The 26,939-nt window shown below is 42.5% G+C and overlaps 1 protein-coding gene across 1 annotated transcript in view; it reads left to right on the forward strand.

Annotated features, from left to right (window-relative positions):
- Nucleotides 1-335: 335 nt before the first annotated feature.
- FAM120A (family with sequence similarity 120 member A) overlaps nt 336-26,939 on the forward strand; it is a 100,595-nt gene continuing 73,991 nt past the window's right edge. The window contains exons 1-3 of the mRNA XM_079109218.1: nt 336-910; nt 16,961-17,207; nt 19,712-19,794. Of these exons, the coding sequence (XP_078965344.1) occupies nt 437-910; nt 16,961-17,207; nt 19,712-19,794 (804 nt within the window). The 5' untranslated portion in view covers nt 336-436. The remainder of the gene's footprint in view (nt 911-16,960; nt 17,208-19,711; nt 19,795-26,939) is intronic.

Consider the following 26,939-nt stretch of genomic DNA (forward strand, 5'->3'; position numbering starts at 1 on the left):
GGCGGGGCGGCCCGCGGCCCCGGGGCGCGGCCTGCTCGGCCCGGGCGCCCCTTCAGCCCGCCCGGCCGCGGCCCCGAGCCCCGGGAAGCGAGGCCGCGCCTCCCGCTCCTCCTCCTCGGCCGCCGCCGCCCCGGGAGCCGACCGCGTCCGGCGCCGCCTCTTCCGCCCCGCCGGCGTCCGCGCGGGCGGGCCCGACGTCAGCGCCGCCCCGCCCGGCCCAGCCTCGCCTCGGCCTCGCAGCGCGGCGGCGGCAGGTCCCTCCCCAGACATGGCCCTGGGAGGCGGCAGCACATGGCGGCCGCGGCGGCCGTGAGCGCGCCCCCGGCCCGCCCCAGCCCGCCCTAGAGGCCGCCCGCGCCGGCCCGCCACGGCCCCGCCGCCCCCCGCCCCGCCGCCGCCGGCCCCGCCGCCCGCGCGCGCCCGCCCCGCCGCCGCCATGGGCGTGCAGGGCTTCCAGGACTACATCGAGAAGCACTGCCCGAGCGCCGTGGTGCCGGTGGAGCTGCAGAAGCTGGCCCGGGGCAGCCTGGTGGGCGGCGGGCGGCAGCGGCCCCCGCAGACCCCGCTGCGCCTGCTGGTGGACGCCGACAACTGCCTGCACCGCCTGTACGGCGGCTTCTACACCGACTGGGTCAGCGGCGGCCAGTGGAACCACATGCTCGGCTACCTGGCGGCGCTGGCCAAGGCCTGCTTCGGCGGCAACATCGAGCTCTTCGTCTTCTTCAACGGCGCGCTCGAGAAGGCCCGGCTGCACGAGTGGGTCAAGCGGCAGGGCAACGAGCGCCAGACGGCGCAGCAGATCGTCAGCCATGTCCAGAACAAGGGCACGCCGCCGCCCAAGGTCTGGTTCCTGCCGCCCGTCTGCATGGCCCACTGCATCCGCCTGGCGCTCATCCGCTTCCACGTCAAGGTGCGGCCGGGCCGCGAGGCCGGGGGCCCTCGGGGCTGGGGGTCTGGGGAGGTCCTCGGTGCTCAGGTTGATGGGCCCCGGGTCCTGGGCGCCCGGGGTCAGGGCCGGAGTCCAGGGGAAGCCGGGCCTGGGCCCGCGGTGGTCCTCCCTCCGCAAGGACTGGGTAGTAGGCCGCACCGCCTTCCCTCCAGATCCCAGGCCTCTCCCGGGGCGCAGCGTGTCGCCAGACTGGCGCGCGGGGGACCTGGGAGAGCGTGCCTGGAGCCGGCCCAGCGGGCGCAAGATGGATGTCCGGCGGTTCGGGCAGCGCACTGTTCAAGTCCGCCCCCCGTCGTCCCTCTTCGCTGGCCTGCTCGGGCCGCACGGACATGTGAGGATACCGAGCGTCGGTGAGAGCCCTGCAGCAGAGCTGGGATTGGTGGTGTCATCATCGCTAATACCTTAGTATTTCCTCCTCTTTTGGAGGTGGGCAGGCTACCCACTCGCCTTCGATTTGAACAGTATATGAGCATATGCATCTTTCGAATTTAGTCCTTTCTTTCCTAGCAACAGGTTTATGTTGGAAGTCTAAAGGATAAGTAGTAATAGTGGGGGCTTCGCCGGGGCCGTGGGGAGAAGCAGCTGGAAATGGGCAGTGCTGCCTCCATAGCTGTGGGAGGTGAAACTTGTGTAAGGCCAATGCCTCCGCCTCTAATTCAGAACGCAGAACCCTGCCCTGTGCCTTTGAAAATGAGATGTTGGGAATGTGTGTGTGTGTGATTTCAAAGAATTGTAAAACTTGACAGGATAAGATTTTTCTCAGTTCCGTGACAGACTGTTTTTAAGCTAGTTCCATTTTGTGTATCTGATGCGGAAGGAGTTTAGAATTAGAGGTAAGAGTTTGGGGATCATGCCATTACAGGCCTGAACTTGCAGGATTTATTTTTCTGGTGCATAGCTAAATGTTCAGTGACCTTCAGCAGCGCCCTGACTGGTGGGTAATCAGAGCTCCACATTGTCAGCTTTCTGCTGTTCCTGTGGCACAGGGTTGTGTGGCCAAAACTGGGCCAGAGGAACCTGAGGACCCACGGTTAACTAGAAAAATAATCACATAAATGATACTGAACTTCAAGTTTTGATTAGTTGCTTTTTCTTTAAAACAGGTTTGTGTGTGTGTGTGTGTGGGGAGGGGGGCTCTATTTTTTTTAGCACTTGCCACTTTGTCTTCCAGCTTGTCTTTTTTATTTCTCTTGAAACTGTGCCTTAGTTCAAAGTTTGTGAAATTCTCCCTCTTCCTGATTGCCCCCACTGCCTGTGATGAGATGGTGGTAGTTAAGCCTAAAATGATAGCGGAAGTCCCACCCAGGATCCTGTTGCAATTGGCGAAATGGATTTTGAGGCCTGGGTAGAGGCGGCTGAGGAGTGGTGATTGGCCCATGAGCCTGGCAGATACTCCATGTGCCATTCCTCAGGAAGTTCGGGTGAGAGGCCGTGTGTGCTGCTCACATTTTCTCAGTGGCAGCCTGGGCTCTCAAGAGGGAAGGTGGTGCCATTTCTCTTCTGTGATCCACTGTGGCAGAGAGAGATCCTAAGCGTTCATAGTTTTGGCTTCAGAGTTGGGAAATACCACTTAAGAGGCAGTGTGAGCTTTACTTACTTGCTTTTGGTGAGAGTACTGGCCGTGGCTTTAATCAGTGACTTTCAAGGGAACACTAAAAATATTACTTGGGCTTAGAATCAGTCTATGTATATGTGGTTGCTGTATCTTTTGAAAGAATTATCACATTTCTTTTTAACTGTAACTTCTCTTTATCTTTGTGCCCCTTGGAAGGCCTCATACACCTCGGACGTGATCAGAATTTTGATGTGTTTGGAAACTGGATTTAAACTGCATTTAAGATGATCTTTCCACTTAGATTTCTGGATGCAGAATAATTTTGTCTAGGTTTTGCTTTAGATGAGCTTTTGATTCACAGTATTTGCACAGATTAATATTGTAATGACTCCACCACCTGGTGGCCCCTTCCTTTGCAACCTTACCTTTTAAAAAAATGCCTGATAAATTTGGCTCCTAGAAATGTCTCAGCAAGCGAGTTGTCAGGAAGTTTAGGTACAATGACAGGAAAAAGTAGCTTTCTCTTTCTTCACTGAAGAACCCTTTCAGCTCCCACTCCCAGTCTGCCCTCTCCTTTTTAGATGTAATTTAACAACCTTGGTTATCTATTTTCTCGACTCAGCTTGAGAAGAGGGTGAAGAGGAAAGTCTGCCAGAGGCAGGATCACCATTAATAGCAAGCAGTGACAAGGGAGAAGATTTAAAAAGCTATAAAAAGCAGACATAATTCTGGGGCTATTTTAGAAAAAGAAAAACAGCCCTATGTACTTCAGTAGGCCCTGAGGGTAGTTCAGTGTTTGTAATGATGATTTTGAGTGAGTTAGAAAAATTTTATTTTCAGTGTTGTCTGTTGAAGTGAGTGAGGCAGTGTATACTATTATTTTTAAGATACCATTAAAATGGTTAGAAATTTTAAACCATAATGAGATACCCCTATATGCTTATTAGAAAGGGGAAAATAAAAGACTGACAAAACCAAGTGCTAGCAAGAATGCTGAGCATATGGAATCTGTCACACTTGCTGGTGGTATTGCAAAATGATGCTATTTCTCTAGAAAATAGATTGGTGGTTTCATATAAAATTAAGAATTCATTATGTTGTCCAGCAATCCCACTCCCAAACTGGAACAATCATATCCTTTAGTAAGTGAGCAATTAAGCAAACTGTAGATCCATTCTCTTGGGTACTACTTCATAATTAAGAGGGAAGGCACTATTGATATGTGTCAACTTAAACACAAATCTTTTACAAAGGTTTTAGACTGAGGATAAGAAGCCAGCTTCATATGTGTGGTTCTCTTTACTGGACATTCTCGTGAAGATAAACCATAACAGTGGGGGCCAGTCAGTTGCATCAGGAGTAGAGAAGAGGAGGTGTGGATGCGTGAACAGCAGAAGTGAGCTTCTTGAGGTAGTGGAACTCTTCTGTATCTTGGAGGTGGTGGTGGTAATGTGTTTTAACATAAGAAATATATATCAAAGATAAACATTTTGGTGTATGTTAATAACTTTTTTTTTTTTTTTAAAAGAAGGTTAAAGGGCTGGGGATATAGCTCAGTTGGTAGAGTGCCTGCCTCATAAGCACAAGGCCCTGGGTTCAATCCCCAGCACCGCAAAAAAAAAAAAAGAAGAAGAAGGTTAAACATTGGCAAAGGAATTGATATGAACACTTAATTGTTGGGTAAAAGATATTTCTCTTATAAAAATTTACCATCTTATTGGTCTTCTGGTGTTTTATAAATTGACAGAAAGGTCTAAATTGCTGTTGCCCTTGCTTAGAGAAATCTTTTTTTTCTAGAGTGGTGTTCTTGTTTGTTTTCCTTATGGGGAAGGGACCCAGTGGTGCTCTGCCACTGAGTTACATCCTTGGCCTTTTCATATTTTGAGACAAGGTCTTGCTAAGTTGCCCAGGCTGACCTCAAACTTGTGGTCTTCCTACCTCAGCCTCCTGAGTTGCTAGGCTTATAGGCATGCACACTATGCAGGGACCGAGAGTGTTTCTTTGATGGAGTAATAACTACTTTTTTAATAGTTATAATGGTGTTTTTTTGACCATTACACGTTCACCTATACCTGAACTAGTTTTGTTTAGAACATTGAACAGCCTAATTTGAACTTGGCTTTAGCTAATAACTGAGAGAGTTTCCTCTTGTGTGCCTTGAGTCATCATAACCTTTGAAACTTCAGTGAATGACTGATGTTTATTTTTAAATCTTGATGGCATTAAATCACCAAAATTTTTATGTTTCTTCTACAAGACTGGTGGTGTAGATGTGAGAGTACATCATGAAGTCCTTCAGATTGTACCTTGAATTTGCTTCCATTGGAATTTTGTTAAATCAGTTCTTTGGTGTGTTGCTTAGATCTTATGTAAAATGGTGCCCATGTTCTAAATCAGTGGAAGAATGTGAGATTAGACCATGGTTTCAGATTTTTTATGGTTAGCATAATAACATGTTTGTTTTTAGAGATGATGACCTCTCCTGTCCTTGTTGGGGGTAGGGTGACCAGGTGCTTGCTAGGACCTTCCACACATTTGCTATGTCATTTAGGCCTCAGGGCCTCCCTACCCCATTTTACATGTGGAGAAACGGGATCTGCTGATTCAGTGACATCTGGGGACAAGCCATTCATCATCCCTTCAAGAGGAAGTGCAGTGCTGAAGTCAGAGTTCATTTGCATTGTGTGAGTGCTTGGGGTGTGCCCACCTGTGCTGCAGTTCCCCTGGGTTCGTCCTGATAGCAGACTGCCCTGTTCTTCTTCCGGTTATTGGGAACAGCAAGGTTTCTGTGCAGAAGAAAAGCACCCATTAGTAGACCCTGAGAACTGACTATATTTTTTATTCTTAGGTCTCTTTGGTTGACCAGGAAATACTTAGCGTTCAAAATTGAGCATGTTATAACTCAAATCAGTCATCTCTTAAAATGGGTATTTTTCTCCAGTGTACCAGTTTTGCAGCTGTACATGTGTAGCTTAATGACAGGGAAACATTCTGACTAATGCGTTTTTAGGTGATTTCCTGGCCTACTTAAAGGATACAGCCTGAAGGCAGTATGGTAAGCCTGTTGCTTCTAGGCTACAAACCTGTAGAGAGTACTGTAGGCAGTTGTAACGCAGTCGTGTTTGTGTACCTAAACATAGAGAAGGTACAGTAAAACTGCTAGATGACAGGAAATTTTCACCCCTGTGATGATCGCAGGACCACTGTTATTTATGCAGTTCGACATTGAAATGTTATTTGGCACATGGCTGTAGTTGAATCTGCTTAGGTAAATGTCTTAAGGGTTCAGTCATGTTGTAGCATGTGTTGAAATTCCGCCCTTTTTTTTATGCTACATAATAATCTATTGTGCATATATTTCACATTTTATTTATTCATTTGTCCATTGATGGATATTTGAATTGCTTCCTCTTTTTGACTTGTGAATAATGAATAATGCTTCTAAGAACAAGGTATAAAAAAATCTATTTGAGTGTCCCTGCTTTTAATTCTTTCGGGTATATACTCAAATGGAATTGCTAGGTTGTATGGTAATTCTGTGTTTATCCCCTGCCCCCCACCCCCCCATACTGGGGATTTAACTGAGAGCCTCACTTCTTTACCTAACTGGGATATGTGCACGGTCCTGGGTTTTAACTTTTTGAAAGAATCACTACATGGTTTTAAGAGGGGCTGCATAAGCCATGGGTGCTGTGGGATACACTGTGTTATCTGTTATTACAATATGGTTCTAACTTTTAACATTAATGTAATCACAGTGTTCACTATTCAGCAGTTTGCCTTTTTTAAGAAATGTTTCCATTTTTATACTTAGAATTTTCATTCTTTTTAATGCCTGTGTAGTGTTCCATAATTTGTTCAGCCCACACAGGTGGTACACATTTTTTGAAAGCCATGCAAAACTTTCACATTGAGTGAACATTCTCAGATACTCAGATTTTTTAAGATAGTCAGAAATTTGGATTTTATTTGAGATTATTTGAAAAATACCAAGCCAAGCAAAATAAGGCTCCAGGCTATATTCAGTTATTGAACCACCTATTTACTATTTGAACACTGATTACCATCCTTGTCTAAATCTTTTTTTTTTTAGTTTAAAGTTAGCCCTCAGAGCCCACCGTTTGCTTCTCCTGCCGTCTTGAACCCTTTTCGTGTTTTTTGTTTCCTAGGGTTACTGAAAGGACTTCGCATGCTGCAGCCCCCACCCTTCCCGTAATGCCCTCTTCCTTCTTTTATTCGCCAACCTCCCTTTTCGCGGGGTGGATACTGTCCACCGGCCTGTGCAGTACGCGCCGGCTCCCAGGTCCACTCACTGTCGCGGAGACTCCAGCACCTGGTTTCACAGATCGTACTTGCCTTGTGCCATGGCACAGGTGTGGCTCCTCTTGTTCCTATGCTGGCCTTCCCCGCAGTCTCCCCTTGCTGTCACTATTCCCTCCCCCAGTCTCTGGTTTTACCTTCAGCCCTGACTGGTCTGAGCCTCATGGCCGTTCATATTGGAGTAAGTTCCCCACTACCCAGAGTCATCTTGCCAATTCAGCCCCCACCCCGTGGGTCCCGCAGTAGGGATGTGTCCTGCCAGTTCCGCTCACCGTCTCCCTCCCCCGTGGTCTTCCTCATTTCCAACATGCCCACACGACCTCAGCGGAGCTCCACTCCAGGCAGCCCTGTGGGCACCCTGGCAGAGCCGGCCCCGCGTTTGCAGGGAGGCCAGCGCCTGTCGAGTCTTGTGGACACCTGTAACGGAACCCATCGCGCCCTGACTCATGTTTCATAATTTCCCTGCTTCTAAAATGCTTCCAGCCTCTGCTTATGTGGTCTCCTTGTTTCTAACTACTGCTCGACTTTGGTTTGTCAGAACTTGAGTCATACTTTAAAGCCCATCTCAAACGTCAGCTTCCCCCTCGAAGTCCCTCGGGATTGGGGCGGGGTGTGCCAGAATCGCTCGCAGCCTTCCGTGTGCAGTGGGTGTCAGTCTTCTGTGACCTGCTTGCTTTCCTCCCCCACTAAACTGTAAGCTGCCTGAGGAAAGGGTTCGTGTTTCACCCCGCATGGGTCCCCAGAGGGTTTAGTATAGGCGTCATCCACTATATAGCCAGACCATTTTTGTTATTTTCTTTCAACATCTGGATCAATGACCAAAACTTAAGATTTATTTTCTTGTCATAAATTTCTTATAGTCTTTCTTTTTTTTTTTTTTTTTAGCTTGTTTGTCAGGTGATTAATTCTCCTTTTGGTAAATGCTTTGAGTGCCTGTCACTGCTGAGGTATGGGAGGTGAACGGAAACCTTCAGGAAGAGGTCTGGTGGTGGGGTTGGGGGTGGCATTTAAATCATTTTTGTCTTGTTAATGTTTAGAACTTTATTTGATGCCATAAAACAATATCTCTGAAGGTCTGTTAGTGGTTCTCAAGTGAGGTTGACAGATGAGACATTTCGCAATGTCTGGTGGCATTTTTGTTTATTATAGCTGGGGAGTTAGGGCTGTTAACTTGTAGGCATTGGGGAGAGTCCAGGGGTGCTGCTAAGCATTTTGCAATGCTTAGAACAGCCCTCCAGCCCCAAATTATCTGGTCCAAAATATCAGCAGTGCCAAGACAAGGAAATCCTGGTGTGGGCAGGTCAAAGAATTCTAAACCTGGAATCTTCAGAAAGCCAATTACACTGGAAAACAAAAAGTACAACTTTTTTTTTTTTTTTTTTAAATACCTGGGATTGAACCCAGGGTGCTTAACCACTGAGTCACATCCCCAGCCCTTTTTATTTTTTATTTTGAGACAGGATCTCTCTGCTTAGGGCCTTGCTAAGTTGCTGAGGCTGTCTTTACTTGAGATCCTTCTGCCTCAGCCTCCAGAGCCTCTGGAAATATAGGCATGTGCCACTGTGCCTGGCCAACTTATTATTATTATTATTATTATTTTTGCGGTGCTGGAAATTGAACCCAGAGCCTGTGCTTACAAGGCAAGCACTGTAATTTTCTGAATTAAAACACACACATTTGTGCGCCCTTATCCCTAAACTATTTTTAGACCCACATTGCTCTTCATTTTAATTTTCTGAAATTTATGTTTTTGGAAAGAAGCTAATTAACACATACTACACATTCCAACCTCAGTAAGCTGTCAACCATAGGAGTACATGTCAAATACCATGTAATGTGAAGAAGAGATATTTTAGAATTTGAACAACTGGACTGTTTAATGGATTTATAGACAAAAATTTTTAAATAGAATTAAGTGAATCAGAGTTCAGATAAAACTATTCTTAAATTCTCTGAATTTCTTTTATAGCTCATCGTTTATTTCAGTTTTGCCTATTTTTATGTTTACCTGAGGAAGTAAGTCCCATGCAGACCTTGCCTGTTGTCCAGTCTTAGAACAATACCTGGTGTGTAACAGGTGTTCAAACAGTGTTTGTCGAACGAGTGTCCTGCGGTCACTGTAGCCCCTCACACAGGGCAGTGTGATGGCAGGAAGTGGAGGATTTCAAGTCCAGAGTCCGGGCTGACTTTAGAGGTGGGGCTTGGCCACCTGGTGCAGAGGTTTTGTCTTTGATAAGCCTTTTATCCTTCTTAACTTAGGGGGCAAATGGCAGGCGGAAAGGCAGGACTGCGAAGGCCAGCTGCTGCCATCTCCTGCCATCTCCTGATATCCTGATTGAGTGTGGAGCTGTCACAGCAAGTGACGGTCCTCTACAGTGCAGCACTGAAGGATCGGCAGCTTAGAAGTGGCACTTTCGTGCCCTAGTCACTTTGGCATTTCTCAGTTGTCTCAGGAATAAGTCAGCTTTGGGAGGCAGAAGGGATTGACCTCGTTATTGGCATTTTACCAGTTAAGTTGGGGCAGTAACTGGAGGGTTGACCCTTCACAGGCCTGAAGTACGTGGGATGGTCTTTGGAACCAGAGCATATTTGCTGAGAGCATGACATGTGGCCTCACCGAACCGGGGTATGACATTTTCCGTCAATACGTTAAATCAGTCTGATGTTCCTGTTTCTGAATTCTGGAAATTAAATTTAGACTAGAATTTAGAATTTTGTATTAAATTTCATTTATATTATTATTAGTCTTTTGAGACAGGGTCTCACTGTGTTGCCTAGTCCAATCTCAGACTCCTGGGCTCAAGCTCTCCTGCCTCAGCCTCTCTGAGGAGCTGGGACTGCTAGCTTGCACTGCCACACACAGCCTGGAGTGAAATCTTAACACAAATAATTCTCACTATGATTTAGCTGAGTCATTAGGAGATTAAATTAGCAAGCTATTTTAAATAGGTTACAAATATAAGAATTCCTTCTTTTATCTTTTTTAATTTTTAAAGTTTATGAAGCTTAATTTGTATTTCTTTTATGACATCTGCTCCCCTATTTTTTTTAGAGGGGAAAGGCAGTAGGTTTATTATTGAATAAGCATTGAACCAGACTGCAGTCACACCACAAGCAAACTGATGAAGAGATTGGAAAGGAAAAGCACCTCACCCTTAGATACAGACTGGGACACACAATCCCAGACATGCATGCTGATTGTCATTATCCAAAGGGAAAATAAAACTTGTATGTTTTGATAAGTAGGAAGTTATGTCTTAGAGCCAGGTTATAGCCGAGAAGAGAAGCTTTCTGAGAAGAGTGGGAGACAGTACCCTTCCTATTTTTTAAAATGGTGGCAAAATAGGCATAATATAGTTTCTCATCTTAGCCATTTTTAAGCATTCATTTCAGAGGGATCAGGTACATTCATGGTGTTGTACAGACCCCACCACGTCACCAGCCAGACTGCCAACACCCTACAACGTTTCCTTCTTCCTGAACTGAAACTTCATCCCCATTAAGCAACAGCCCCTGCAACTACCACTCTCCCCTCTGACTCTGCCAGGACCTCGTATAATGGGATCCCATAGCTTTTGTCCTTTTGTGACTGGCTTATGTTCCTTTTGTAGCATCCTCAGGGTTTTTTCCATGTTGTAGCATGTGTCGCAGTTTCGTGTTTTTTAAGACTGAGTAATATTCCATGGTAAGGATAGCCACAGTCTGCCTGTCCATTCATGTGTAGACGGATCCTTGGGTCGCTTCCACTTTTCTGTGATTGTTGATCAGTGCTGCTGTGCACATGGGTGTGCAGTCATCTTTTTGAGACCATGCTTTCATCCCGGAAGTGGAATGCTAGATCCTAGGGTGAGTGTCTACCTCGTGGGGAACTACCATGTCGTTTGCCACAGTAGTTCCATAGCCTTTTACTTTCCCATCCTCAATGACCAAGAGTTCCATTTTCACCACATGCTTACCAACACTTCTTACTACCTGTTTTTAAATTAAGTTTTGGGGTAGTAACCACCCTAAAGAGTGCAAGGTGGTGTCTTGGGGTTTTGGTTGCCTTTTCTTAATGACTAGTGAAGTTGAGCGTCTTTGCACATGCTGTGCCCTTATTTTAAGAGAAATGCTTTTCCTTGCTTTAAAGATCAGTGCATTCAGCTCTTATGCAGCAAACAAGGTCTATGAGTTAGGATTGTTCAGCTCTGACTTCAGGTTTCTCAAGGGGAGAGGGTTCTCTTTAGAGACACTGTCATGTGTGCCCTAGCATTCGATTGCCCTTTTAAAGTGAGCAGCCACAAACGTCTCCCATCACAACGGAGTGGCTTTTCTGTTCTCATTCACTAGTTGGACTGCAGTAGAGAACAGAAGCCTGAGAGTTGAGTTTTACCACCTATACCTGTTGATTAGAGCACAGTTGAATAAAGGTCAAAGCCTGTTTTTTTTTTTTTGTTTGTTTGTTTGTTTGTTTGTTTTGTGAGCCAAAGAACTGAGGTCAACTTACATCCTCTTATGATCAGGTTAATTTATGTCCCCTAACTTAGGCAGCTATCTGGAGGATAAGTCATTTTGTTTTTGGAGCTAGTGTGAAATTATTCAGAGGAAAAGCCACATGGGTGTTGTTCCTTGTGTCAGAAAATCTATGACAAACCCTGGTGAAAAGTATCAAGAAACCTGTTTCATCTAGCTTCCTTAAAAGATAGTAACTGACATGTATCAAGTGTGAGGTACTCAGAGTGAGGGAGCTGTTTGCATGTACTATGTAGCTACACTGTGAGGGAGAGGACTACTGTTACTTTTACAGATGAAGAAGTGGAAGTACGGAAAGTATTAAGTAGGCAGTGGACACCCACCTGGTACCAGAGTCATAACCTCATTGTAGCAGTGTCTTCCCTGAGGATTAGGAGTCGCGACGGGGCTGTTTTACTTAGACAGGGTTGTTCCCATTATCACTTTTCAGAATTGACAAATAATTGAACTTGTCAAGTAAGGTTGGGAAATTTTTAGCCATTATTCCTTGTAAAATAGGAGTTTTGATGTTTCTGTCTTTTTAAAATAATGACATTTAAAACTTTTGATAAAAAGGTTCACCCAGGATTCTGTGGTAATTTATAGTAGCATAAAATTATTATCTTAAACTAAATATAAAGTATTTCTTGGGGTCCAAAAATTGGACATTCTGCTGCTGCTTAAACTTTTTAGCACTAATTATGCCTGTCCTTTCTTGGGGAGTGGATTGTGGGAGGAAGAAGCTGTGGGCCGTCCCAAGCTGGAGCCTTGTGTGGGATCCTGGCTTCTCCTCACTCCGCCCCAGCTGAAGTGGATGCTCCTCTGGATGTGGACAGGAGTCCTGAGCTTACACCACTAATAATGTGGCAGATGGTCTCAGTGTTCACTGGCCTGGGCTTTCCACGAGTGAGGCAGCGCCAGTCCAAGTCTGTTTTACTAGCTGGGCCTGGTGACACCCCTGTGATCCCAGTGGCTGGGGGAAAGGCTAAGGCAGGAGGCTCACAAATTCCAGGCCAACCCCAGCAACTTGGTGAGATCCTGTCTCAAAAAATTCAGCTTCTTGTGGTCATGTCCCTTTGAGGAGTTTGGGGGTAGAATAGCCTGGGGAGGAGGGCGGTCACTTCTTGGCACTGCAGGATCAGCTGGTTAGGGTGCTCTCCCTGGCCCTTGGGAGCATCCCCTTGCTTATTTGTGGTGTCCTCCTTTGGAGGCAGGCAGAGTCTGGCCCACATTCGACTGGGGCAGTTGGGGGGGCGATAGGATTAAACTGCTTCTGTTCTGGAAGGGATTATGCATTATTTGAATTCTTCTATAGGGAAAATTTGTCCCTTCTTCCCCCTTCCTTTATTTAATCAGCATGTAGGTCATAATTGGTTTGTCTGGGACTGTGATCCAGTCTACATTGCCACCTTGTCGCCTGCGTCTTAAAGATCTTTGCAGCTCTGTCACGTTGGCCCTGGGACACACACTGTCCTTTGGTGTGGGGGCTCTTCTTACCTCTGGCCCTACAAGATGCCTCAGGTCTCATGGTTCCAGCACAATGCTGGGCCCAGGGTGGCCTGCAGGTCCACAGGGCCTACAGCAGCTCCACCCTTGTTTCCGCCTCTCCCGGCTGGCCTGCCAGTTCTCACCAGCATCTCCATGCTGTCCCAGCACTGCCTCTGCCCCTCTGTACCTTCCTCTGCCAGGTCCTGGCGTGAGACACTTGCCAGGCAGAGTGGGGTGTTTGTCTAGCCCTAGGGCTTGTAGTCCCCCGTGGCTTTCCAGTCACCCAGGCTTCCCCTTCCCTCCTCCTTTTTCAGTGACGTTTTTTCATAGACTTTATAATGTAGTTAGATATATTTGTCAATCTGTTCCCTCCTGGCAACCCCACTTCATGGTTGGTTTGTTTTTAAATTTGCATACAAGTTTCATTCTTTGTGATGAACAGTTGTTTGAGTTTTCACAAATGCAGAGAGTCATCTTGGCCCCACCTTGTCCCCACACCTTTGGGCTGTCAACTTTTAACTTTTTTCTTCATGCTTTTTGTGATTTTCTTTTATGGATCTTTTTCCCTCTTTAATTGAATAACTGCTGAAGCAAACTCCATTATTCACCCTTTGAGAAGGTTAACCTTGGACTGGGGAGATAGCTCAGTTGGTAGAGTGCTTGCATTGCAAGCACAAGGCCCTTGGATCAATCCCCAGCACCGAAAAAAAAAAAAAAAAGAAAAGAAAAAAAAAAAAAGAGGGCGGGGAGGTGTGTTAACCTGTTGTTATCCTTGTGGGGGTTTTTGTTTTCTTTGTTTTTGGTGCTGCTGATTGGACCCAGGGCCTTGCACATGCTAAATATGCTTTACTGCTGAGCTACACCCCAGCCCTACCCTGTGGTTTTTAATGTCCCCTTGAATTGCATCTTCTCAGAGAAGGCCTAATGAGTTCTAACAGGGGTGGGAACTTATGAATCCTCGAAAGTTGAAGGAGCCTTGAGGAGCTGTGAGGCTTTACGTTAGTGGTTGGGCATGTTATCTGGAGGTTGGGTATGGAGTCTGAGCTGGAACCCAGACATTTCCACGCTTCTTGGTGGCTGTGACTCACAAGATTGAGATAGAAAGAAGAGGGGAGGCCAGAGTGGGCAGGCTCCCACCTTTGAGGTAGGTTGGATGCCTGCCTTCTTGGGAGTGGCTCCTTTATCTTTTGTTCCAGAACATTAGGTCTCATATTCAGCTGTTTATTTCATGCAGTGTGTGCTTTTGGGAAGGATTAAGGTGTTGTTAATCATTTGCAAATTAAAGTTGTAGTGACTTTTTAATGGTTTGTGCTCTTTGCTTTTGAATGTCAATCTGAAATTGAATGTTCTGAATGAACAAGGCATTCTGTCCGTGGGGAAAGGAGGTGACTCTGAAGAGATCTGTACCATTTTCCTTTAATAAGGTTCTACTGGATTTTCGTCTCTACCAAAAGAGTATATCTTATTAATCTTTAATAAATCTTCAGGGACCCACAAAAATGTGACAGTTTTTACTTCTTTCAGTTTTTCCTCTGTGTCAGGTGGTATAAGGATGCATGCATTGTGGTCCTTGTCTCCCCGGGAGAGCCCAGTCTGTAAGAGATTGCCTGGAGTGCTGTAGACTGTGAGTGTGCTTTCTAATAGGACTTCATCAGCTTTTTATTAGTTTTTTTTTTTTTTTTTTTTTTTTTCTGAAACTTTTTAAGCATAATTCTGTCACCCTGATACAACTCCGTTGATTTTGCTTTTCCCTTTATAGACTGGTGCCATAAATACAGTTTTACATAGTTGTACATACATCATCCAATTTTGGTATAGCTGGAAGTTGATTTTGAGTTTAATTTTTCATTCAGTACAGTCACCATTTTGTATTCTGAAATGATTTAATATTTTATTGTGACATTTCCTCTAAGTTATTCCATAACGCACTATAGTCACAGTATGTGCCTATCTCCATAATGTTAATTTGCCTTTTTCCTATAGAAATTACTGTGACCATTTTTATGCTTCTAAGGTTTTTATTTGGCGGTTTGGTTTTTTTAGGCTCTATTTCCTGGAGTGGGGTTACTGGGTCAAAGAGTATGAGTGTTTTATAGCGCTTGAGATATATTGCCACCGTTTCATAGTGCTCACAGCATTATTTGAAAGTGATGGGTTAGACTTGACCTCTGCCAACTCTTAGATTTCATCTCTGTCATTCACTCTTGATCCCAAGTGGAGTTCATTGTGTGGCTCTGCTGGGAATGTGCATACCCACTTCTGGGTCATTGCACTTGCCCCAGATCTGTGTGGACGTGCTCCTGAAACCCCTCTCAGGGCTTCCTCTTTCTTCAGGTCTTAGTTGGAAAGCCACTCTGTGTTAGAAGGCTTCATCTTATTCTGGTACAGCACCTGTGGACATTCTCTATCCAATGAAGCCCCGAGACTACAGAGAGTGAGCAACGGGGAGATAAGCCATGGGCATCTGGACTCCCTCAGCATGGAGGTGGATCTGCTTTCAGACTCAGTTTCTTGGAGGAAGGGTGCTAATAAACCACCTTATTGATATAAATAAGGAATATGCTTACTCCTGTGTTTTCGTTCTGTACGAAAGGTGCAAGGTGCGTGGATCTGAGAACAAGTGGTCATCTGTCTTCTCTAGAACTCCTGGGAGGAGAAGTGGGAGTGGTGACTCACTGTCTCCTCTCATTTTAGGGCCTCTTTATAGAGTGTACAGACTTACTATTAAAGATATTTGGAAAATAGTGATTTCTAGTGATTTAAAAATACTTTGAAACACCATTCTAAATACAAAGATATGTGTAGTAAAATTAATTGATGTAAATAACTTGGACTCAGAGATTACCATTTGTGGAAGTGAGAGAACAAAAGCTATACTTTTCTGTCATAGCTGGTGTACAATGATTTTAGATTTAGGGGTAAAACAGCATTCACCTATTCCAAGGAAGAGTACTCAGGAGGTTGTTCTTTCTTTAAAAAGGATCTTCCAATAGGCTTTCTTTGCCTCTCAGTGAGATTTCATTACAGCCAACATTTCAGCAAGATTTGGTAACTACTTTTGTTATGAAAGTCACTGAGAACTGAGACTGAGTGCTGTCCCATGGAATTTTCAGAGACGATGGAAATGTTCTATGATGTCCAGTTACTCTGTTAGCTACTGGTTGTGTCACTGTCAAATGCTGTAAGTTGGTTTTGAGTTTAATTTTTTTATTCAGTACAGTCATGCTTTGGACATTTTAGGTTAAGGGCACATGTGTTCCTCCACTAAGGCTCTGTAGAGAGTTAATTTTCCATTGTTAACTGAATCACCTGATTTAGTGTAAGATTTTGTCCTTTAAAGTATCTTATCTATTATAGAAACAAAAAAACCTTCCAGGATTTTAGTTGGAAAAATGAGTGTAAGAAATAGCAGAAAGGAAATCAATGGCCTTGGACTTGAAATATTTTAGGAGAACATTTCTTTTCAGAGTTTTGGGGTTTATTTCTGGGACTATGGAGATTCTAGAACACTTTCTGCTTTTCAAGGCATTGCTTCTATCTTTCCTCCTTGGTGTCCTAGAAATTTGAGCTGGCATATGTATGCTTCATGGTGAGAATTCAGTGAAAATAAAGACAATTTGGCTTGCATTTTTCATCACTAAAATGACAGTGATTGAGAGCTAGGTGAGGGATAATACTTGGCCTTTGTTTCTTTTAAAAACCCTTCTGATTATTGTCCCTATTTGACACATTTGATTTATTTTGAAGAAATTGTTTTGTTTGCATGGAAGGCAGATGGCTTTTTGTCATCTTCTACTCTATTTTCCTCCCTTTTTATCTTCCCTCATTCTGTTTCCCTCTCAATTTCTTCAAAATAGTATCATGGGTCTTTGCATATCTTCAGGGAGGGTGATCTTTGAACTTCACAAGAATGGAAAATTAATTTGTAGTCTAGATTGGGATCATAAGTTACTGACAAGGAGGTTACTTGAATCTGATTTCCCACTGAGATTTTTCTATCGGAACTATATATTGTCCACGTTATTAAGGACTTTTTGACTATTTGACTTTTTTGGACAGTCTGTAATTTTCCAGCTTTTGTACAAACATGTCTGCTCCTGAGCATGCTGCCACAGTTTTACCATACATCTGATGAAATTTTCTTCTCCTCTGCTCAGGTTGCACAGAGCATTGAGGATCACCATCAAGAAGTGATTGGTTTCTGCCGAGAGAACGGTTTCCATGGCTTGGTGGCGTATGACTCTGATTATGCACTGTGCAACATCCCCTACTACTTCAGCGCCCATGCCCTGAAGCTGAGCCGCAATGGGAAGAGTCTCACAACAAGCCAATATCTGATGCATGAAGTTGCCAAGCAACTGGACCTGAACCCAAATCGTTTTCCTATTTTTGCTGCTCTGTTAGGTAGGTGGAACATTGTGAAAAAATGTACTGTGAGCATACTGATTTTTGAACTATTTCAGTACTGAAATGATTTGGTTGTATATCTTAAAAGTTCCAATAAATAGGCTCTTCCTTAGCATTCTTTACATCATATTTTTTGGCACGACTGACAATGGGCTGTTTTTGTTCTTAAGAATTCCTTTACATACTGTTGTATCCAGGATGAAAACTTCCTTTGTGAATAAACTCAAAAGTTTTGGAAAAATAACATTTCTTAATTACAGGTGTTAATGTATGCCTACTATGAATGTTAGGGCATTTAAGCCTTTAGCGTAAATTGTTAATAACAGAAGAAAATATGCCATGGAGGTAGCACTGTTATGTTTCTCCATCATCTTTAGGATACTCACTACTTAAAAACATTTACTCTAAAAGGAAAAACAAAAATTAAGTAAACGTATAAATTAAAATAAAATTTCTTTGTGGAAACTTTTTATGCTATAATTAATAAAGTATGAAATACATTAATTTCTTTTACTTAATAAGTTTCCAAGAGGTAATATTTCTATCTTTGACTTTGTGTCAGCTTTGTGTAGTTATTTTCTTACTTTTCTCTTTTGTTAACTACTTTCTCTTGCTTCCTGTGTGCGTATCTCAAGCTACTTTAATAGCCAGCTCTGATTTGCTGAGTGTGTAATAATTGTTTCCAAATATAAGTATGTTTAGGAGTGAGGCACTCTTGTGATTAGACTTTCTAATTCTGATGGGAGTTGGGGCTTTTGGGGGCACATGGGGGAGACCCTTTTGGAAATTGCATGGTCTTTTAGTTTGTATTCTATAGAGGTTAGCCGCCTAATCCCAGCCCACTGGAGGGGGAAATTACATTGCAGAATTTATAGAAATTCCAAGTTGTCAGAAAGATTTCCAAAGCAGTTTTAAGTTTTATTATGTAACAGCCAATCAACAAAATTCTGATTTCACAAGTTTGTTTATGTGGATCTAATTTCAAATGTAATTTTTTAGAGAACTTGTGACTTTTGGGATTTGAAGGTTTAAAACTTCTGAGTATATTTTCAATTCTTAAAATATGAAAGGATGCTTCCTTTGATGTTAAAAGTGAGTATGTGGGTAGCACATTAAGTTATGCAGAATGACTTCCGTACATTAATTGTCTTTCAAAGGATATGAAAATTGCATGTTCTTAGACTATGGATGCCTGAACTAATTTGAAATGTGAAAGATACTTTTAATATCTTATTTAAGAAATATTGAATATGTTTTTTGGGAGATAATATCAGCTTATACTTTTCTAGCTAATTATATTGTGAAATTTGAAATAAATGAAAAACAGTAATAGTATTTCATCAGATTAATTTAAGTCTTGGAATCTCTTCAGAAAGTTTAGGCAAGTTTTAGGCAAATTTAAATTGAGTGAGCTTTTCTATTTTAGAAAGCTCATTTTTTTCCTTCTGTAATAGAAAGCATAAGCCATATATGTTTTTGTTTTAGGAGAGTTGTATGGAATAGTTATTCACGTATTTAACTCAAGTTTTCAAAGAGCCTGCTGTGGATGTTAGAACTGGCTTAATATTTTTTTTCAATTTGAATCCTCACAAAAGACGTCTGACACTTTGTATTTCACAGTAAAATTCTGTGCAATCCAATAACAGAAGGAAGCAACACAAGACACAGTCAGTCTGAACAGTTTAGCTGGACATCCTGCTAGTTCATTACCTGTTTTATGTGGTTATTGTGTTTGGAATATTATGGTGCAGCAGTGTTGCAAATAATCTCAGCTTGTTTTGCTTTCTGTTAGTAGCTAATTAATGAATCTGCTGTCTTAATGTGGAGGTGATTAAGTCATGTTAGAAAAATCAAAGTTGCTTAGGAAATTACTGTTTTTAAATTGCATTTAGATACTTACAGATGGTAGTGTATTGGGCATTTAAGCACGACTATGAAAGAAGAGTATTTCCTCAGAAATGCAGTTTTTCAGTTGAATGCTGTTCTTATTTGGTGACTGACAGCTCTCTAGTGATAGTTGGCACATGGGAGTATTGTAGGGTGTGCTTTCTCACATGTAATCATGGCTGGTGGTCAGCAGTCATTGTCATTTAATCTTGCTGAGGAGGATTTTAGAATTGTGCTGATTCCACATTTGACTGTTGTACCTAAGTTCACAAAATTTTGAGCCACAGCTGTTTCATGAGAAGGTGAACACTTGGATTTAGGTGGTATTTGGCATCAGGGTGTTACCAGACTGACTTTTTGCAAATTGTTATTTGTTTAACACTATGCTGGAAAGTTCTTTGTATTCCTAAGTTTGACTGTTGTTGCAACTCTACTGGAAATTGACATTGTACTTGAGTTGGCTGTATGTTGCTTTGTGTTAAAAAGTGAAGAAATATTCTCATTTTCTTTTTAGAAGTTTCAGGTGGTATATTGACAAGCAGACATGCAGTGAGTGATTTAGACATTTCCGTGTAATTTATTACTATTTTATGCTATTCATGTTTACATTCCAGGAAATCACATACTACCTGATGAAGATCTGGCTTCCTTTCATTGGAGTTTACTTGGTCCAGAACATCCGCTAGCCTCATTGAAGGTACAGGTTTCATTTGATTTCCAGCATCTTTAACAATCAACTCTATCTTTTGCTTTTACTTTAATAGTATAAGTTACATCCTTTATTGAAGAAGGAAATAGCAGTTAGCAATGTCATGTTTCCTCAGTCTCAGGAACTGCACAGCCTTAAAAAAAAAAACAATTATCCTTTCTTCCCCCTTTCCAACACCTGTATGTTAGTAAATTTATCAATCCCTGAATTCCCTTTGAGAAATTCCATGTGCCTATGTAGGAGGAAATCTTTGAGCTAAAGTTTCTGTGTATTAATTTTTTTACTTACAATATTAATTTTCAGCAGGTAATGTAGTTATTTGCTACTTATCAATGTCTTTTAGCATGGTTTGAGAAATTGCATAGCTTTCTTACCAGTTTTTTGTAGTTATAAAATAGTGTAATGCCCACTGGTTCGTTTGTACTTTTTATAAATTAACAGTATATTTTCTTACCTTTCTTTCAATTTTCTCCCTGTTTGTGACAGTAATTGAACATCAGACAAGAGGTACTTCACTCTGATTTTCTGAAGTGAGGAGGTCGGTGTGTTTGATGTGAGCATAATAGTGATGAGTGAAATTAGTATGAGCCCCAGGACACTTCAGCTTACTCTCGTAGTGATTCCTGCGATTGTAATTGTCACTTGTTGGAGACAAGTGCCTTTTGTGACTTGGGGAGTTAGGAAGACAGGTATGTGGACTTTGCATCTGCTCTAGCTCTGAAACGAGCTTCTTAGTCAGGCAAGGAGGGTAGAATGAATGGTTTCCAGAGGTGTGCTTTCTTGTGAAATTCTCAATTCTGTCAGAATGGCCCTCTCTCTACAAACATTTAATTGGTGTTAACTTCAAATTGGAATTTTTCTTCCTCCATTTTCATTTATACTTAACTGTTGATTCCTGAAGTTTCAAGCAGACTTCTCTGCAGCATCTTTCATCTTGTTCCATTTTCATCTTTTATTGGTGTGCTGCAGAAAGTTCTCCGTTTTACTTTAATAGTTTTTGGTTCAAACTGTTTTCAACTTCTGTTTGAAAGTTGGCCCCTTTCCCCCTCTTGTTAGAAATCACTTGTTTTCTTTTGTCCTTGAAGGAGAAAAACTTTCTATTTGCTATGGGCAGTAGAGTCCCTCCTGTATGTTCTCAGGAGTGAAGTGATAGGGTTGGAAGTGTTGACTCTAAGCTCTCCTTGATACCATGATTGACCTGCAGACTGGGAGAGTGCAGTCTGATCACTGGCACTCCAGAGAGCTGGGCCCATCCGTGCTCACTGCAGCTGTTAAGCATGGTGCTTTCATAGTGGAGACACTCATGGAGGCTCACTTCTCTTTTATGGTACTGGGGATTGAACCCAGGGCACTTTACCACTGTATGCCCACACTTTTTTTTTTTTTTTTTTTTTGGAGTCGGGGTCTCACTAAGTTGTTGAGGGTCTCCTGAAGGTGCCCAGGCTAGCTTGGAACATAGGATCCTCCTGTCTTAGCCTCCTGAGTGGCTGGCATTACAGGTGTGTGCCACTGTGCCGAGCAGATGGAGGCTTACTTCTTAGAATTTTTATTTTGTTTTGAAGGGCAAGAGTGAGAAACTCTCAGGGTCTCAGGCCATAAGCATGTCTCAGGCAAGCTTGTATTGCTTCATGGGTCACAAGGTTAGAGGTGAGGAGCAGTTTGAAAAATTACTAGAAAACAAGCTCAATCTATAATGTCAATATTGTTTTCCCAAACTTTTTGAAGAAAAAATTAAGTATATTAAATGTTGAAAGGATAGAAAAGTGTTTTTCCAAATGTCCACCATCTTGGCTCAATAATTGTTGACATCTTGCAATAAAGTGTGTGTGTGTATATATATATATGACTGTTAGGATTTAGATGTGAGTGTCCCCCAAAGCTCCTGTGTTAATGCAGGAATATTTAAGAGGTGAAATGGTTATTTTATGAGAGCTGTAACCTATCACTTGATCCTAGTTTGAATGGGCTAACTGGGTGGTAACAGTAGGCAAAAAAACGGTAGGTAGGTGGGGTGTGGCTGTTGGGGCTGTGCCCTGGAAGAGTGTCTCTTCCTTGTGTCCCTTTTCCCCTTCTCTGCTTCTTGGCCACCATAAACCTTGTAGTGCTCCTCCACCACCCCTCTGCCATGATGTTCTGCCTCATCTTGGGGACAGAGCAGTGGAGTTGGCATTCCATGGACAAAACCTCTGACTCCATGAGCCAAAATAAACTTTTCCTTCTTTAGTTGTCTTGTCAGGTGTTTTTTTGTTCCAACAACAAAATGCTGACAGTGGGACACTGTGACACTCCCCTATAATCCCAGCAACTCTGGAGGCTGAGGCACATTTGAGGCCAGACTCATTCAGCAACTTAGCAAGATCCTGACTCAAAATAAAACATAAAAAAAGGGCTAGAGATGTAGTTCAGTGGTGAAGTGCCCTGGGTTAAATCCCCAGGAATCCCCCCACCAAAGAAAAAATAATGATAATATTTAAAATAAAAAGCCTTGTTGAAACTCAGACTGTTGGAATCAAGTTGCAGATGTTATAACGCTTCACCTATGAAGACTTCAGCTTGTATCACCACCACCCAAAAATGAGGACATTCTTTGAGTTATTTTGCTCTTTGCTAATATCACATCAATTGAATTAACAGTAATTTCCTAGTACCATGAATTTGAATATTAAATCCATCTTCAAATTTTTTCAGTTGTGCTCCAAAAGTTATTTATGGTTTTTTTTTAAGTGTCAATATCCAGTTAAGTGTTACACATTGTTATTGCAAGTAATTTTGAAATTAGGTGGGTATTTTTATGGCATAATGGAGAAGCAGTCCAAAGGAACTTTTCCAATTACTTGATAAGTTGTAGGATTTTAGTCACATTCTGAAATATAAGCACTCTGACTTTGAGATGATTTTAGAAATTGCATTTGTTGGCCACTTCTGTGGGTTTTTTTAAATAATTTTTTTAAGTTGTTGATGGACCTTTATTTTTATTTACTTATATGCAATTCTGAGAATCGAACCCAGTGCCTCATACATCCTATGTGAGTGCTCTACTACTGAGCCGCAACCCCTGCCCCACTCCTTTGTTTGGACCTATTATGCACACTTTTGGTGTGCAGCACCATTTTGGTCATCTTAATGTAGATAGAAGTGAGTTAGATGTGATTTCCCCCCGCCTCATGTGCATTCCTAGTGTGCAGAATTGCATGTATCTCATCTGCTATTTTTTGTCAGTTATAAAATGAATTATATCTTTTGGAAAGTTATATTGTTGTTGCTTATCTTCATATATTGAGAGTTTTAATTGTTTTTTTAATTGGCTTTTTAAATTAGAGCTTTTCTTCTTCCATATTAACTTACATTTAAAACTTTGTTGATTCCTGAAGGTTTAAGCAGACTTCTGTAGTGCTTCTTTCATTTTGTTCCTTACTATTTATTTATTTATTCTAGGTACTGGAGATTGAACTCAGAGTCACTCAACCACTGAGCCACATCCCTATCCCTATTTTATATTTTATATGGAGACAGGGTCTCACTGAGTTGTTTAGTACCTCGCTTTTACTGAGTTGGCTTGGAATCTTCTTGCCCCAGCCTCCCAATCCTCTGGGATTACAGGCATGTGCCACTGGGCCTGACTTGTTTCTTACTATTTAAAACAGCTTTTCTTTTTCATTACTTAATGTGTGCTGCAGGTTAAGTGCTCTGAATTGATTAGGTAATAAATTCATATAATACCAATCTTCTGTGAATAATAATCTCTTAACAGATTTGAAAAATACTACATAGTGTAATAAAAGGCATGGGTCAGAAAAGCTCAAACTTGAGAATACAAGACCATATAGCCATATCGTCTCACATATTAGGTTAAAAAAGCAGCTAATAAAATTTATGAGAAAGTTTTATTTTTTTGTACTACAGAGGAAAAATCACAAAATTCTGTAGATAGGAAATCATCAGTGGTCTATAATTTATGCAGTTTAGAATCCTCTGAATTGGCGACACTGATTTTTTTCATTGCTTAAAAATTTACCTTGTGTTTAAGTAGGCTTCTTAGACTCATCATTTGTTTATTTTATTTTATTTTTTGGTGTGGGGATCAAACATTTCTTTTCCCACTTTACATGTGCCTTTCCGTTCTCTGAATCTTAACCTCTTGACTTTCATCCAACCATGTGCATCAGCTAGGGACCGTGAGGTTCCTTCACTGTCCACAGCTCTGGTTCTGCTAAGAGAGTGGTGTGTTTACTTTGGGACTCTCTGCCCTGCAATTGACAAAAAGGATCTGAAACAATCAGGAAAGAAAACTGAGAGGTTTAAATCATTGGATATTTGCAAAGAGAGAAGTTGGGGAGGGGACAAAATCTTATTTTGTGACACCCTATTAATTAGTGGATTGTGCTTATTACTAGATTGTGAATGTAATTCTGGGCATGCTTATGACCCCAAATTGTGAGAAGGCAATAGGAAGTTAGGTGGTTATGCAAGTTTTAAGTTTTTCCTAGTTCATTGTTAGTATTAAGAACTGCTAGTGGGGTTGGGGTTGTGACTCAGTGGTAGGGTGCTCGCCTACCACATGTGAGGCACTGGTTTTGGTCCTCAGCACCACATAAAAATAAGTAAAATAAAGGTATTGTATCCATCTAAAACTAAAAAAAAAGAAACTGCTAGTAAGGGGGGTGTATATTAGTCAGCTTTGTGTCGCTGTGGCCAAATAGGAAAAGTTTATTTGGGGTTCACATTTTCAGAGGTTCAGTTCATGGTCAATGGGCTCCATTGCTTGGGGCCCCAATGAGGCAGAGCATGATGGCAGAGGGTATGGTGGGGGAAAGCTGCTTGGTGCCAGGAGCAAGATAATAGTTGTTCCACCCATGCCCCACCTGCCTATGGTTACCATCCAGTAGTCCATTAAGATTATTAATTTAATTCAAATTAATTAATATTTCAGTTTGAATTATTATTCCATTAAATGGATTAATCCACTGATAATTTTACAGCCCTCATAATCTGTAATCATTTCATTTCTGAACATTCCCACATTGCCTAACAAATGAGCTTTGTGGGGGGTGTTTTTAGATGCAGACCATAACAGTGGACATCACCATTTTAGATTTAGAGGTATAGAATATTCCATTTGTGTTCAGGAAAATGGAAAGCCTTTTCATGTAACTCATAATTCTAGGACAGGGTAGGGTTAGGACCTTCTTAAGATTTGATGAGCTGTATAATGAAAGAAAGAAGAATGGTGTTGTGTGTTACTCCTTGTTCTTCTGGAGAAGGAGGTCCCTCACTGTAATCCTGGTGGCCCGGTGACTAGGCTAGTCACGTGAACAGGAAACCTGGCAGCAGCAGAGACACCAGACTGGGCCAGTTGGGTGGTGCCTGAGGGCTGGTCACCCAAACCTGAGGCTGCATTTTCTTTGCTTTAGGTCAATTACTGTTTAATTGGCTCTAGAAACTTAGAATATTTTATTTACCTGGAATAGTCGAAATGTTCTGTTACTCTAAACAATGGGGAAATCCTCACGTTCTTTAACTTTTTCTGATGCAAGTATTTCTAAAAAGGGTGATAGACTTAAAATAAGTGGAACATTCTCTTGGTGTTTTACTCTGTGATCATGGTGAGCCCTTGCTATATTCACAATAATGAAAACCAGGTCGATGTGTTTTGACTTTTTGAAGAGGTGCCCACTGCTATTTCTACTCTGGACTGCTGTGCCCATTTGCTTGGTCTTGGTGGGGCAGAGTGTTCTGTGAGGGTCATGGAAGACCTTGGGCAGCCTAGGTTTCAGAGAGCTGAGCTGTCAGAGCGTGGGCCTGGCCTCTGCATTCGTCTCTTCAAATGGCGCACCTTTCGCCTACTCCTGTGCCCTGTGCTAGTCCAGCCACTCTGTCGGGGTATGAAGAATAGTGACTCGGGGGTTACTGATGACCTGTCACCCAGCGTGCCCGGTGCTCCACGGAGGGCTGTGAGGTGGCTGCTGTCAGCCTTGCTGCAGGGCCTCCTGCCCATAGGCACACACTAATGAGAGCTTTTAAAAAATGTGCTTTTTGAGTTTTTTTTTTTTAAATGATTTTTATGTCCCTAATCAGATACAAGAATTTTTTTATCTTGGGTGAGGGTTTTATTGTTTTAATTTTTAAAAAATATTTATTTATAGTTATCTGCTGGCTTTAATTATTTTTTTAAATTGTAATTTCTTGTTGCCTTTGGTCTTCCTGAGCCTCATTTTCTAGAATGCTTGATAGGATACTTTTCTTATTACTGCATTTTATTTGGATAGGAATAATGCTTAAGTCAGACTGTTACTTACAGAACATTGTTTTCATTTTAATGGTTTTGTGTCCTGACCTTTATGTATTTTAGTTTCTGCCCCTGTGGGTTGTTCTGGAGCCCTGGTATTCCCTGCTTCCTTGTCTGGACATTCCTATCTTGTCCTGGCTGTCCTCTACCCCTGCTTCACTGCCAGCAGTGGTTCGGCTTTCTAGGTGACCGCGTCTCTGTTTTGAAGATATCCCTGTTCCACTCTTGGAGACACTGCTCCTCCGTCTCTGTGGTAGTCACAAATCCCAGACTCCTGGGGGTGCCTGTCCTTCCCTAGCCTGGGTCCTCCAGCACAGGAATCTCCTCTGCCTGACCCTCTTACCATTCTGGGAGCTCCCTCAAGCTCCTGGCCCTGGCACACCTTCCTCATCGTCTTAAGCACTTGTGTTGAGGTTTATAACTCTGCTCTCCCTGTTGCTAGTTCTCAGTCATCTCCTTTGGGAACACTGTATCCTGAGGGCAGTCTATCAAGGCAGAGTAGGAAAACTTTGTTTTAAATGTGCTTTACCAGAAGGCATCTCCAGCTTTACATTTTTATATCTTCATTGTCTTCAAGCAAGACCAGGGTGTGGCAGTGGGTCTGGTTCTGAGTAGCAAGCAGGCTGGGCATTAGGGTCTCCAGGACCAGGGAATAGATAGCAGTCCTCACCTTGCCTTTCAGTGTGGGATCATGGCACTTTTGGCACTTTTAACACTTTTTTGGGGGCGGGCAGGAGGTACCTGGGATTGAACTCAGGGGCACTTGATCACTAAACCACATCCCCAGCCCTAGTTTGTGTTTTATTTAGAGACAGTCAGGGTCTCCCTGGTTGCTTAGAGCCTCACC

The sequence above is a fragment of the Sciurus vulgaris genome, assembly GCF_902686455.1.
Source record: "Sciurus vulgaris genome assembly, chromosome: 13".
In the NCBI taxonomy this organism is placed as follows: Eukaryota; Metazoa; Chordata; class Mammalia; order Rodentia; family Sciuridae; genus Sciurus; species Sciurus vulgaris.